The 14,293-nt window shown below is 33.2% G+C and overlaps 2 protein-coding genes across 3 annotated transcripts in view; both read left to right on the top strand.

The window, feature by feature from the left end:
- The window catches only part of LOC129740437 (glutathione hydrolase 1 proenzyme-like), a 36,704-nt gene that overhangs the window by 10,819 nt on the left and 11,592 nt on the right, over positions 1-14,293 (top strand). The gene's annotated exons all lie outside the window — the stretch shown is intronic.
- On the top strand, positions 2,275-3,495 carry LOC129740441 (nuclear protein 1). Its single transcript, XM_055732115.1, has 2 exons — positions 2,275-2,433; positions 2,548-3,495. The coding sequence occupies exon 2, from the start codon at positions 2,633-2,635 to the stop codon at positions 2,834-2,836; it is 204 nt and encodes a 67-aa protein (XP_055588090.1). The 5' UTR covers positions 2,275-2,433; positions 2,548-2,632; the 3' UTR covers positions 2,837-3,495.

The raw sequence follows: 14,293 nt of genomic DNA, 5'->3' as shown, positions 1-14,293 counted from the left end.
AAAAAGATTTCAGATTCAGATTTCAAATCCAGATTTCAGATTCAGATTTCAGATTCCATTTCAGATTCAGATTCAGATTTCAGATTTCAGATTTCAGATTCAGATTTCAGATTTTAGATTCAGATTTCAGATTCAGATTTCAGATTCACATTTCAGATTCAGATTTCAGATTCAGATTTCAAATTCAGATTTCAGATTCAGATTTCAGATTTCAGATTCAGATTTCAGATTCAGATTTCAGATTCAGATTTCAGATTCAGATTTCAGATTCAGATTTCAGATTCAGATTTCAGATTCAGATCTCAGATTCAGATTTCAGATTCAGATTTCAGATTCAGATTTCAGATTCAGATTTCAGATTCAGATTTCAGATTCAGATTTCAGATTCAGATTTCAGATTCAGATTTCAGATTCAGATTTCAGATTCAGATTTCAGATTCAGATTTCAGATTCAGATTTCAGATTCAGATTTCAGATTCAGATTTCAGATTCAGATTTCAGATTCAGATTTCAGATTCAGATTTCAGATTCAGATTTCAGATTCAGATTTCAGATTCAGATTTCAGATTCAGATTCAGATTTCAGATTCAGATTTCAGATTCAGATTTCAGATTCAGATTTCAGATTCAGATTTCAGATTCAGATTTCAGATTCAGATTTCAGATTCAGATTTCAGATTCAGATTTCAGATTCAGATTTCAGATTCAGATTTCAGATTCAAATTTCAGATTCAGATTTCAGATTCAGATTTCAGATTCAGATTTCAGATTCAGATTTCAGATTCAGATTTCAGATTCAGATTTCAGATTCAGATTTCAGATTCAGATTTCAGATTCAGATTTCAGATTCAGATTTCAGATTCAGATTTCAGATCCGGATTTCAGATTCAGATTCAGATTTCAGATTCAGATTTCAGATTCAGATTTCAGATTCAGATTTCAGATTCAGATTTCAGATTCAGATTTCAGATTCAGATTTCAGATTCAGATTTCAGATTCAGATTTCAGATTCAGATTTCAGATTCAGATTTCAGATTCAGATTTCAGATTCAGATTTCAGATTCAGATTTCAGATTCAGATTTCAGATTCAGATTTCAGATTCAGATTTCAGATTCAGATTTCAGATTCAGATTTCAGATTCAGATTTCAGATTCAGACTTCAGATTCAGATTCCAGATTCAGATTTTAGATATTTGATTTCAGTTTCAGATTCAGATTCTAGATTCAGATTCAGATTTTAGATTCAGATTTTAGATTCGGATTTCAGATTCAAATTTCAGATTCACCCGGTGGAGTAAAGCTTTTCTTAAGCCTCTTCTCCAACAGGCACAAATCGCTAACAATCCAATTTTAACAAATCATTTACATCATTATTCCACAATGTGTAAGAGAACTCCAGTGAGCGAGATGACGCGAGATAACACCATTTAAATATCATCCGAACCAAAGATTATCATCGGTTAAACTGTGTTATAACATTTTTTTTATGTTCCCATCTTTTAACCTTAAATTCAGTTATAATTTAGATATTTTATTGAAATCAGGACAATTTAAAGCCCATTTTTTCAAAAAATCAGGACAATTCAAACGTTTTTGAAAAATCAGGACTATCTCTCGAAAAATAGGACAAATCCTAAAAAATCAGAACGCCTGGCACCTCTGATAACGGCACAGTCAGTTTTATGCAGACGCATGGTGTCTTACGCACAGTTGAAAACTACAATAATGAAAAGCTCGTCATCGTCACAGAGCTTTGCTAGAAGTTTTACGAAAAAGATTTTCCGCACGGTAAAGGTATCTGCTGGTGTTCAAAAGGTATACGATTTTCGATTTCTGCATTAGTGTTAGATACCATATGACGTTCTGCGAAGAGATGCATTTATTCTGAAGAAATGAAAATCATCATTAAAGATGGAAATCCCCGAAAAAAGCGTAGATTTATCTGAGCATTTTTTTTGTGCTTTTGGAGAAATTATGTACTAATCGAATTGATTGAGTCAACTTAAGTTTGATTTCAAGTTGGTTTGAAGATGAAATTATGGCAATAAAAACCAACAGAGTGGTTAGATTTCGAAATGATGCACATTCGCCGGTAGTCACAACAAAATGCCCTATCGCAAAATTATAAATAAAGATTTCGCTGAGTTTGTAAATTTGTTCACATCCTTCACATCACATCACAAACACTCGTAACCATCCAAATCCATACGCAGAATCTAAACGCACACACAAACTCTTCTATCTTTCCCGTTGTAAACTTATCACAAAGAAAAACAAAGCATAAAGCGAACCAAGTTTTGTTCGACACATCGCAGTCTTTTGAAAACCGTTCAATAGTGAACAAGTTCTCTCGCCTTCAACAATCGATCGATACATTCGGAAAACTCGTTTCATACCTAGTGTACTGAAAAGTTCAGTTAATCCAAATTTACGGTAAGTAATCAGCTGATTGTGGAATAGATTTTCTACATTTTCTTTTTATGATGGTGTCCAAGAATAGTTCTACCACCTAACGCGTTCTGTAATTTTTCCTCCTTATTTTCACAGTGAATTTTCAATTGCGCACTTCTTGAATTACGGCGTAGTTCAACTTTTTTCACCTGCGGGTAAAAAACAAAGAAGACAAAACAAAATGTCGGAGGCCCATTTCGATGAGTACGAGAAGTACAACTTCGACCATGACAAGCACATGTTCTCCGGTCATTCGGGAAAGGGCCGCTCCAAGAAGGAGGCCAGTACCCACACCAACCATTTCGACCCCAACGGCCACTCCAGGAAAATTGCGACCAAACTGCGGAACACGGAACAGAATAAGAAGGATAAACCAAAGAACTAAGTAGCCATTGCAAGTCGAAACCTCAAAGCAAATTTACAACGCAATTTATTCAAAGATACGTCCCCCTTAGACTAACAAATCGGAAAGCGCCTACTGCGTTTTGTTGAAGTTGAAAATGATGAAGACTTTCTGGCTATACTTCAAATGGTACCCGAGGTGATATATTGCCATAATAATGTGATGTGATGGGAAAAAAATCGATATTATTAGTTTTTTTTGTTCTACTGTCCCGAGTGCTGACACGGGAGCAGGTGATTACAAAAAGAAATCTGCCCTACTTGGGCGATACTGAAGAGAAGAAAAAAACGCGCTCTCGAGTGTCCTCGGTTCAGCCGTGTTGTTGATGGTTCGAACTGGTGGATTTTGTAACGATGGGCCTGGTGTACATCGGAACGATTTCCATTTTTGATGAGCACACTCACACACATCCTTGCATGCGCCTGCGTGCTGAAAAAAAATGCAAAATCATATGCATGTAACTACACACTACCATGCTTCCTGAACTGATTGGAATCTGCCGTTAAGCTAACCTTGAACTCGCATGGATTCATGTAGGTACGAAATCGTCGTTTCCAAAGTGGTAGTTAACTCATATGAACATTGTACGAAGAGCAATGTTTGCAAAAATAAAAACATCTCACACCGCTGTTTAACTTGAACTGTATTATTTATTAATAACTCCAATAAATAAAATTTAAAAAAAAACTGTAATCAGCTGTTATGTTTTCTACAGTATCACACAAAAACTGGTCTTTTCTCCACAATTTTCTACAAATGGTAAAACATTTATATTTCAACATTTGATGCACCTAACAAACTGTTTAGGGTAAAGATTTGTTCTAGCTATGATGTTCATCAGAGAAGGAATAAAGTCAAACGATGTTATAATAATAAAAAAAAGAAAGTATAAATCAAGTAAGTACCATTCAGTTTTATCTTAAAACCCATTTGAGAAAAAACTGATCCCAAATATTTTTTATTTGTTATATCAGGGTGTAACTAGATAATAATCACTTGCTCAAAAAGGGTCTCTACAGTTTATATATTACACAAAATAATTCTTACAAATGATTCAAAAAATACATGTATGTTAGCATTTGACTTAAATAATTTAACACTAAACGTACCGGAGGCGGTCAAATGACGGTTTTTGAACTTTGATGATTACACCTTATATATTTTTTTTCACGGTTTCAGCATCGCACCGCCAATGTAGTTACGTCACCGGTATGAAATTTTCTTTCTTTTGCATAATTTTTTGCCTAAACCTTACGATAACATACTCAAAATCCAGTGCAAAGCTGAATTTAGGTGTAGGAATTGTATCAAAAATCCGAATTGATGAAATGTTTGAAAAACAGCTACCTTTGAAAATTCGTCATAAATTATGTTTTTCGCGTATTTTAAAAAATCTAAAGATGCCAAAATGTGACAAATTACGTCAACTTTCCAATTCATTTTTTGAAATTTTTCTACTGTAACAGGAACAGCTTTGGCGGTTGATTGATTGAAAAGTACGGGTTTTACACAACTTTTTTACATTTTTTGTGGCCATGATCTTAAAAAAAATTGATAAAAATTTCCGTATATGCAACATATAGCTTCTAACTTCAGCTTTCTCATGCACTAAGTGAATTTTTTTTCGAGCACTGATGAACAGATTTAAAGCAATTTTCCTGAAGCATGTTTTTTCATAAAAAAATTCTTGGACTTAACATAACTTCAAAATAATTGATTGTAGCTGAAAATTGTCTGAGAAACATATTTGAGTCACATTATAGGCTTTTCAAAACTATAAATTTTAAAGCAATCGGTTGAGAAACAAAAAAGTTTTAGCGAAAACAGTGTAAACCGTCATTTGACCGCTCGCGGTATGAATAGGTATATACAAAGTGTCGGTATGTTTAGTGCTAATTATGTTCCACTAACATGCTGTACCAATGAATCCCAGGTTCAGATTTTTAAGTTTTTAGAAATTTTTCGTTTGTTGATAGAAATTGAGGCGCTTGGGATCAGAGTGGTGCAAGTGCCTAAATGATAGTTTCGAGAAAACGCGCTCCAAAGTTGTGAAGGAGCTCGATTTTTCATATATTTTTCGAATTTGAGCAGTTTTAAATTTCTCAAATAAGTGTTAAAACAATTATATAAAATCTGAGTTTTGCACCAGATGTACATTGAAACATGAAGAATCGTTAGGTATATGCTGGGGGAAGAAGACTGAAATTCGCTGTATCGTTTTCTGTATCGTTTTTTTACTGTTCGACAAAAACCAGCAATTGTAGAAAAGATTTGTAATCATTCAAATTTTAACGTTAGATGATCAATTTTGTGTAGCGAGCCATGTTACTCAGTTGTATAGGTGCTACATTTAAGTCTTCTGAGTTAATTGCTGCAGATTCAAAAGTAATCATCGAAATCGAATCCAACAGCTAGATTATTCGATACCAGTCTGTCAACTATATCGTAAATATCAACTTTGAACTATATAAAAATGTTGTTCGGTCCAAGGGAACTAACCGAAACCTAAATCTGTTATTTAAGCTATTTTCAAGAACAACCATTGATCAAGCAATGTTTATTTATCACCTTCAAAAACTTCAACGAAATTTGAGCGACTCAATATGCCTGAACATGCAAGAATTTGCCAGAGCGAAACAAAACCTAATTAAATAATTGTTGAATGCAAAACATGTGCTTTTCAGCATCAAAAAAGTTTTATTGAAAATCTCTTAATAAGAAAGTAAAATTTTGAACCTTCGCACTGCTCGGTAGATTGATGAGAGAAATTTGACGTTTGAAAGATTTTTTTCTTTTTTTATTCAGTCTTCCTCCCCCAGGGTATATGTACTCAACTCAAAATTGATGATTTTGGCACTAGCACCCCTCTGATCCCGAGGGCCTCAATTCATGTCAGAATGTTAAATATTAATAGAGATTAAACTCATTTCCGAGGTTCTATCAAAATCAAAATTGTACATCTGTTTTCATTTTTCGTAATCTGTATCAAGTTTGGTTCGAATCTGCACTTCATAATTTGTTTTGAAATCGTCGTTCAAATTTGGTGATGCATTTCATTCCAAGTTTGATTCATGGTTTTCGAAACTCAAATGCTTTTTCAATATTTCGATAATAATTTACTAGATGTAGGTATGTAAAAAAACAATAAGAATCCATCCCGAATTATTGTTTCATATTCAGATTCGAAGTTCTTCAGCTTCATTCTTATGCAAAATTCTAACTTACATAGCTTCGCATAGCTTGGAATCTTCCAGATTTTAACACTCAGAATCAGCTTCCTAAGTCATATTTTGATTCAGATTCACAAGTTGGATTAAATATAAATAATTAAATTAATAAATTCAGATTTGAATCAAAGATTCATATGACTGAGGACTCTGAAACAAATTTCAATTCTTGGCTTTTATTCTAAATTCTGATCTGGAATCTAAATTCGGAAATCGTTTTTTGTACATTCCAGACATCGTATTGAAATTCGGAAACATATCTAATATTCAAATTGTGAACTCAGGTTCAGAACTCCGATTCCCAATATATATTTAAAATTCAGATTTAACTCGTAAATGAGTTCCACAATCAAATTAACACAGGCCCGAAAAACAATTTAATCCAAAAAATTCGATTTTAGAAATTCTATATGTCAAAACCACTGGATCAAATTTTAAATATTAATTTAGTATCTCTGAATTGCCGAAGCTGTTGTGTTTAATTTTTTAGAATATAATTTAATGATAAAATTTATAACATTTGAGTAATATAACACATACGCGCAAAAGATAAAACGAGATAGCTCGTGCCGCCGACCGTGACTTAGAGGATAGCATTTAAGTCTTCTAAGCCAGAGGTCTTGAGATCGAGTCTCGGTCACGGCATACATAGTACTCTTTCTATAGGCTGATGGTGTTAGCATTAGTAAGATGCTAGCCAGATAACTTAAAAATAACAAAATTCATCACCCATGAGTAAGATGTACGCTGTAGTCCTAAGTAGAATTTAGATCTCTTCAAAGAAGCATAAAGTTTCACCGAGATCCTAAATGTATGTGTGTGTTCGTTTTTAATGAGTGGATTAGAAAAAATGCAACACTTTGTTTTGTGAATAACTTTTGAACGCACGGATGAAAATTGATGAAATTTTCAGCAAAGTTATCTGGTAATATAATGTTTACATATACACATTTTTGTGATATTCTGTCAAGTGATTTTTGAGATAGCGTCCAATGAAGAAATTTTTCGACTTTCATTCTTGGGCAACACGTGAGCCATCTATGATGCTTTAGACTGGCCCACAACAAAAAAAAATCCTTATATTCCACGCGGCACCCTCTAAATTTGTGCATTAAGATGAAAAAAATTACTTTCTGAAAGTTTCAAGTCATTTGGCAGAAGCACAAGCTGGCGCAAAGGACTTTAAATTTGTATGGAAATTTTCGGTAAAATGTATGAAAAATCGACAAACTTTCACTCTTGGTGTTCTTAAATATGTAACCAGTATGCTAGAAAGCTCAGATTTTCAGGAATTGTAGTTCAAACAATGACAAACAAATTTGCAGAAGATTGTGATGCGATACGAGTTGACTGTGATGAGTTATCCGCAATTGAATGTGTGATTTTTTTTTGCTTTTCTTTGGTATATCGTGAACGTCCTTTGCGCCAGCTCGTGCTTATTCCAAATGACCTGGAACTTTCAGAAAGTAATTTTTTCACTTAAATGCACCAAACTAAGGGGTGCCGCGTTGAAAAAAATGTTGTGAAAATGATCCCATACAAACTTGGGCCAGTCTAATGATGCATACTATGAACCACGTTTTTTTTTAAATCAAGGCTTCTTTTGATTACCTACGTTTGCTGTTTCCTGAAGCTTAACCTTGAAAATAACTCAAAATTTTGAATTCGGTCGAAGTTATAAAAAATTCAGCCGATTGACCTCCTTCGGCACAAAAACAACATATTAGATTTTTTATCACCCCACCACCATTTTTGCGTAATGGCACGATTCCAGATCCAACTTAAACACAGTACTTATTTAGTGGGAGCTATTGAAGTGCTTTGCAGAGAAAACGGTTGCATTTGAAAGCAGTTTTCTTTGTTTTTTTTGTCATTCATCCTGTCAATCGTTATGAAAGACTGAATAATTTGCAGTTTCCACAGATCGTTAGCCTCCTCAAGTACTAGACATCAAATTTTTAAATTTGTTCTTCTTGTTTATCTCCGGAAAACACAGGTGAGACTTTGCAACGAAAAGTTTCTGGTTGGAAACCTGCCAGGTGACAGCTAAAGAGTTCGTTTTGCTGTTCATTGCGAAATTTTTCAAAATATCTCCTTACAAGCAGTTCAGATATTTTTTAGCGCTGATGTGGTCTAGTGGATAGGCTGCCGCAAGTCTGGTAAGCCAGGCGTACTGGGTTCGATTCCCGGTATCGGCAAGAAAACTTTTGGGTTCGAATCCCATAAGTTGCCGACAGGTAAGATGTGTTAAAGTGTATAAATAACTAAATGTAGGGGAGAGTGGGGTATCGTGGGCCATGGGGAAACGTGGGCCACTTTTGATATCTCAGATGTGTGTTGTGATAAAAACCTCAATCCATCTGTCATCGTCGTCGCTTTGCGTGAGCATATATTCCTATATGTTGTTGACTGGAATACGCATCATATACTTCTTTTATTTATCAAGCTAAAAAAAGTTTGAAAAATTTACTAACATAACTAAAAAAAACAACCGCTTATTTCATCGATGGGGAACCTAAAGTGCATAAAAAAATATGCTCATACGCTTATGATCTTAATTTTGTCATGATCTTTCACGTGGAAAAGGAATTTTTGATGAAACATCAATAAGTCACACAAACGCAACCAATTTGCAAATCATAGCTTGTGGGGAATCGTGGGCCACACATCTTGAATCACCTGTATTTTTATGTTTTTATACACATTCAGAACTTAAAATACTTTTTACCTATCTGCAAAGTTTTCTTAAGCCAAATAAAGAGTTATGAAAAATATTTTGTCCATCCTATATAAGAAATTTTCGCGAGCCAGGTTTTGGAATCTTTGCGATCATACACAGCTCTCTTTTTCATTTCATCATCTGAAATTGCTTAAAATAACGAAATGAATTAGGAAATCACAGTTTTGGGCCAACTCATAAACTAAGCATGTTATTTGGTCAATTTGTATTTAGTGGCCCACGATTCCCCACCATTTTTCAAAATCAAAAAAATATTGGTTTTTTTCAAACAGTCAGAATTTGGGGAAAATAACTTATTAAAATTTAAAAAAAAATACCTTTTGATACCTTGAAAATGTAGAAAACCATACCATTTTTTATTTTCATTTTATCTTTTATAATAAAGAAGTTATGGAACAACGAAAAAAAGTGGCCCATGATTCCCCACTCTCCCATACTTAATATTTCAGAGGGCATGCATCTGGGGATAATCTGAACTTCAGATTGCAGCTTGCAGCTATTTAAATTTCACATTTTCCAATCTTCTGGGAAATAAAGTTAACAGTAGAGGATACTTAGAATATATAATTAAACTTTTCAACCATTATATCTCGCGTGAGCTTTCATTAAGTCGTATGAAACATCTTAAGAATTCACGGAAAACTGCTGCAAAAGTTATCAAAGCAACATGAAAAAAGTTGCGACTAGTCTATGTTAGTTCTTGTATTTTGTTTTTTTGTTATATAACTGTTTGTTTACAATTTGCTTTATACGACGTAATGGAAGTTCACGCGAGATCTTGAAAAGAATATTGGAAAACAAGATCTTTCAACTCAGAGACGCTCTGCTTCACAACAAAAACAAAACGAACCAAAATATTACTGTTTAAGCGTTATTGGCATGCCCATCAAGAACTTATTTACCAGACGCAATATATGGCTAGCGTCATAGCTAGTAGAATAAATATCAACATTCGTTTCAATTATCAGGTCATTCGCCGGCTCATGCGCTATGAGGTTGTTTACGATCCTGTTTGTTTTGTATTTATTAAGAAAAACCACCACTTGATAATTTTATCTTGATGTGTTTATCGTACCTACCTATTTTTTGTGAATCGTTTTTGTGTGGGTGAATGTATCGAACCTTAGCAAAACGTTCTGAGTGGAAGAGCCCAAAGATCAAAAAGTAATGGCCCACTCATGGGTGATGAATTTTGTTATTGTTAAGTTATCTAATCTTAAGTCCGTCACATTTTGTAATAACAAGGCCAATGTATGAATGATACACGTAAAATGTGTCGTACCGTATGATTTTGTGATACAATTTTCTATTGTCTGTTTTCAAAAATAAGATTTTTGGATTTTGATATTGCTATAAGGCCGGAAAAAATTTCAAATCCTTCTTTTGTCACTCGGAGTTGGAACATCGCGAGGGGGGGGACAATAAAAAAATAATGCAAAAAACAAATAAATTGGAATAAATTGCACGAAAGCTTGTATGCAACACAGTTGCATAGAATATCATTGCACAAAACCTAAAAACATGTAATATTTTACCGAAAAATTCAATAAAATCAAAAATACAAAAGGTGGAATAACTTCCATCTTTCAAAATTAGTTTTTTTCGTCTTGTAATCTTTTGGATTCTTGAATTTTTTTTTCGAAATTTACATTAAATACTTCAAACTTTATTTATTTCCCCCTTCGGGTTTTTGAAAATTTCGAAGGGGGGGGTGACAAAAGAAGAAATTGATATTTGTTCCAGCCTAACCAATGCTATAACTATCTTAAAACTCTATTTTTCATTGCTCCAAAACTACATGGAATACCCTTAAATTTGGAAGAGTGTGCTTTCCAACATGATGACCGATTTGGCCTATAATGTTATTCGGTTAAATGACACCTGATGAGATTTGAACTAATTCGATCGACATATCACATTTTCAGATATCTTTGGATGCCAGCAGATGTACATTAGACCGCTGCAAGCTTTGTATGAAAATTTCAAATTCTTAAATTTTTACACCGCCCATAACTTTTTTTGGTTGTTTTTGCCGCCAGGAATAGCAATATAAATTTTGGAAGCGATCCATCAAGTCCAGAATTAGCGCAAAGAGTTTTCATTTTGTATAGAAATTTGTATGGGGAATCAAAATTTTTCATTCAAAAATCGCCAGAGCTGTACTGAAAGTTTCAAAAAATATAACTTTGAATGAAAAATGTTCCTTGATTCTTGCAGTACAACTCATGTGAACAAACCACAAACCTAACTTTTACCCTAGGAAAAATATTCGATGTTATACAAAATTTTTGTTTTCAAAATTATTATATTTAATTTTAGCGTTTTTGACTGCTTGTTTGAAAGCTGTGAAACCGTAGGATGAGTAAAAAAAATCTCAAAAAACTGCTTTGCATAGGTAGGAAATTTATTGACTTGTATAACATTTACAAAAACATTTCATGAAATTATTTAAAGCTCTAGCAAGCAAAGTCTGCCATTTTTAAATACTTTTCAATGGATTCAGATTTTTTATTTTGAAACGGCAATAACTTTTTTCATGAAATTCTTAGCTGCTTGTCATGTTTGCAAAAAATGTAGCTTAAGAATAGTCAAAAGCAAAAATCAAAGACCGACTTCATTTCAAGCTTATTTGAATTTTCTGGATAATTTAATGTGCAAAAATTTCTTCTTCCATACAAATTTCCATACAAAATTGAAACGCGTTGCGCTAACTCAGGAATCAACCAAATCATCTCAAATTATACACTGATGCTTGGTGACCCAAAAGACATCGAAAAAACATATGGGAGCAAAAAGTCATTTTTTGCAGCGGTCTAATGTACATATAAGATTGTAATTTGAATTTTTTTTTGCTGTAGATCTGAATACATCTGAAAAAAATAATCATGATTCGTTTCCTATAAAATCCAGAAATTGAAATCCAATTATCAACCATGGATTGACTTCAAGGACTTCAAGCTCAGAAGATAAGCCGATAGCGCCGGTCGTTTGAAGAAACTTTCCAAGATTGGCTCTCAAGCATGTGAAACCATATATTCAATCGAACGATTGGTGTTTATCAACGCAACTTTTGGTTCGATTGTGAAATGAGAGCACAACAAAATAACACATAGGGATATCATTCATTCGACCTACTGCACAGAAAGTAAACAAATGCGGAATTATTCATACGAATACCTGCTGCGGTTTGGTCGTTATCAGTTGAAACAAAAATAATAACAGAAGGTAAACAGTGATTACGTGTTCGGCAAACAGTCTGAATCTCAATTGAAGAAAAAAATTGTTATTGCAAACAGAGCCACTTCGAGATATTTCCTCGCGATGATGAGAGGAACACAAAAAAATAACAGAAAAACTGTTAACGATCAATTTTTAAATACACGCGGTTCAATAAAAATGGTTAATTTTCTCCGTTTATTATCGAAACCAATTGCAAATTAAGAAATCTGGATTCAGAAATGTTACTGAGGTGTAATATCATTAAATTTTGATAAATGTTTTTCAAAATTTGATAAAGTTCCTTAAAACTTAACGTACCGGAGGAGGTCAAATGATATATTTTGAACTTTAAATGATGGTTTCGTAGAATATATGTAATTGAATTCTCGCAAATTTAACTACATAATTTTTTTTATTTTCAAAATGCTCGTCATTACTATAATTTTTCTAAGTGTTGTAGATTTCGAACAACGTATGTAGTCTAAGACCGAGTCGATTTCGGTTCATTTTTGAATTTTTCAAACCCTGGGGTTCTAAAAGCTTTATTTTGGTCCAAAACTTGTCATTGATTTTTTGCAGAATTTTCAAGCAACGTTTACTTGAGTAGATTTGAACTTTCAGGTTTGTATGGATAAATTGAATACATTGTACTCAATAATGAACATCATATTTGTTGCTTCTGTGGAACCGAGTCTGCAAATGATTTTTGTGCCAATTTATAAATTCAAAAAAATATTTTCAACTGCCTTCTGCCTTCGTTTTGCGTAGCATCTGCGTAGCCTGGAAATCAATATTATAAATTACAATAAGTTGGCTAGGAAACGTCGTAGAATGTTGAAATCTTGTGCAAAACGTGTGATTTGAATGTCCCAACAAATACTCAGAACATTTTATTCATGTAAATACTCATATAACTATAGTTAAGTTTAAAAAACTAACTTTTAAATAACTTTCATACTAAAACCTTTATAACTCTGCTCTGAAAATAGATAGAGTTTTGATGTGTTCAACAAAGTTTCATATTTTTACGTATTCTACAACTTTGTAGTATAAAGTAAAGCTCTATCTATTGTAATAAAAAAGTTAGAATTTTCTTTTTTTATAGTGGACTTTGACTAAGTTTTGATGCTTTCAAGTTTTATTTTTTTTTCTTTTTTGTGATGGTCCCGTGAGGCCCGTTTGGGTCCATTTGAAGTGGGAGGGACAATTTATCCTTTGGATATTTGTTTACATATTTCTTTGTCATTTTCTGTACTACTTGGTCGTCTTATTAACTCCCGCGTATGTCTATCACTGTACAGATTATATTTCTGATATCATATTTCCATCACATTATTAAGATCCCATTTGGGATTCTTACATATGGGGATTTTTTTTATTATCTGACGGGTTTGCTCCGGGGGTCTCCAGATTTTCCCCAAAATTCAAAATTTGGTTCATTTTTGAAGGTCTTTATTTTTTTTTTCAACTATTTTATTTGGGAAGCTGATAAAATTTCAATGCATTTTGATGTGCTATTTTATAATTTCCGTTGAAAAATAACAGAGTTATGTAGTTTTGAAAAATGGTTTTTTTTTTTTGACAAAAAAATCTAACCGAAGCTAACTCAAAAAATAAAAATGTTAGAAATCTGAAAAAATACATGTGTTTTTAAGTCGCAAAAATGAACCAAATTTTCAGTTTTGGGGAAAATCTGAAGACCCCCGGCGCAAATTGTCAGATAATAAAAAAAATCCCCATATCTTAAAAATTTGTCTTCACATTTAGTATTGCCATTCTTTTGACGCTTATTATGTTTAAGTTATCTTTGATGTTTTGCGGCAAGCTGATATACATCTTCAAGCCGTTGTAGAATATAGATCGTTCTGTCATTTCTTTCTTAGCTAATGGAAGTCTAAAATCACATGCCCTTCTCGTATTGTAACTGTGAATATCGTTTCCAACTTGTAGATCTCGAGCCAAATATGAAGGTAACATTCCAATTTTCATTTTATTAACAAACATTAGGCTATTATAAGCAATTCGTTGTTTCACAGACAGCCATTTAAACATGTCAAGCATAAGAGCACTAGGCGTGTACCGGTTGCAACGTGTCACAACTCTCATAATCTTATTTTGGATTTTCTGCAATCGCTTCATTTGTGTGTCTGAGGCTTGAAGTAGAATTGTAGAACAGTAATCAAAATGTCGCATAATAACTGACTTCACATAAATGATTTTTGACCAGAAAATCAAATACCTATTTATCCGACA

Source organism: Uranotaenia lowii, chromosome 1 (assembly GCF_029784155.1).
Source record: "Uranotaenia lowii strain MFRU-FL chromosome 1, ASM2978415v1, whole genome shotgun sequence".
NCBI lineage: Eukaryota > Metazoa > Arthropoda > Insecta > Diptera > Culicidae > Uranotaenia > Uranotaenia lowii.
This window is presented reverse-complemented; position numbering and strand designations above follow the sequence as displayed.

Coding starts and splice junctions, on each gene's coding strand:
- LOC129740441 (XM_055732115.1), top strand. CDS start 2,633: ATGTCGGAGGCCCATTTCGATGAGTACGAGAAGTACAACTTCGACCAT.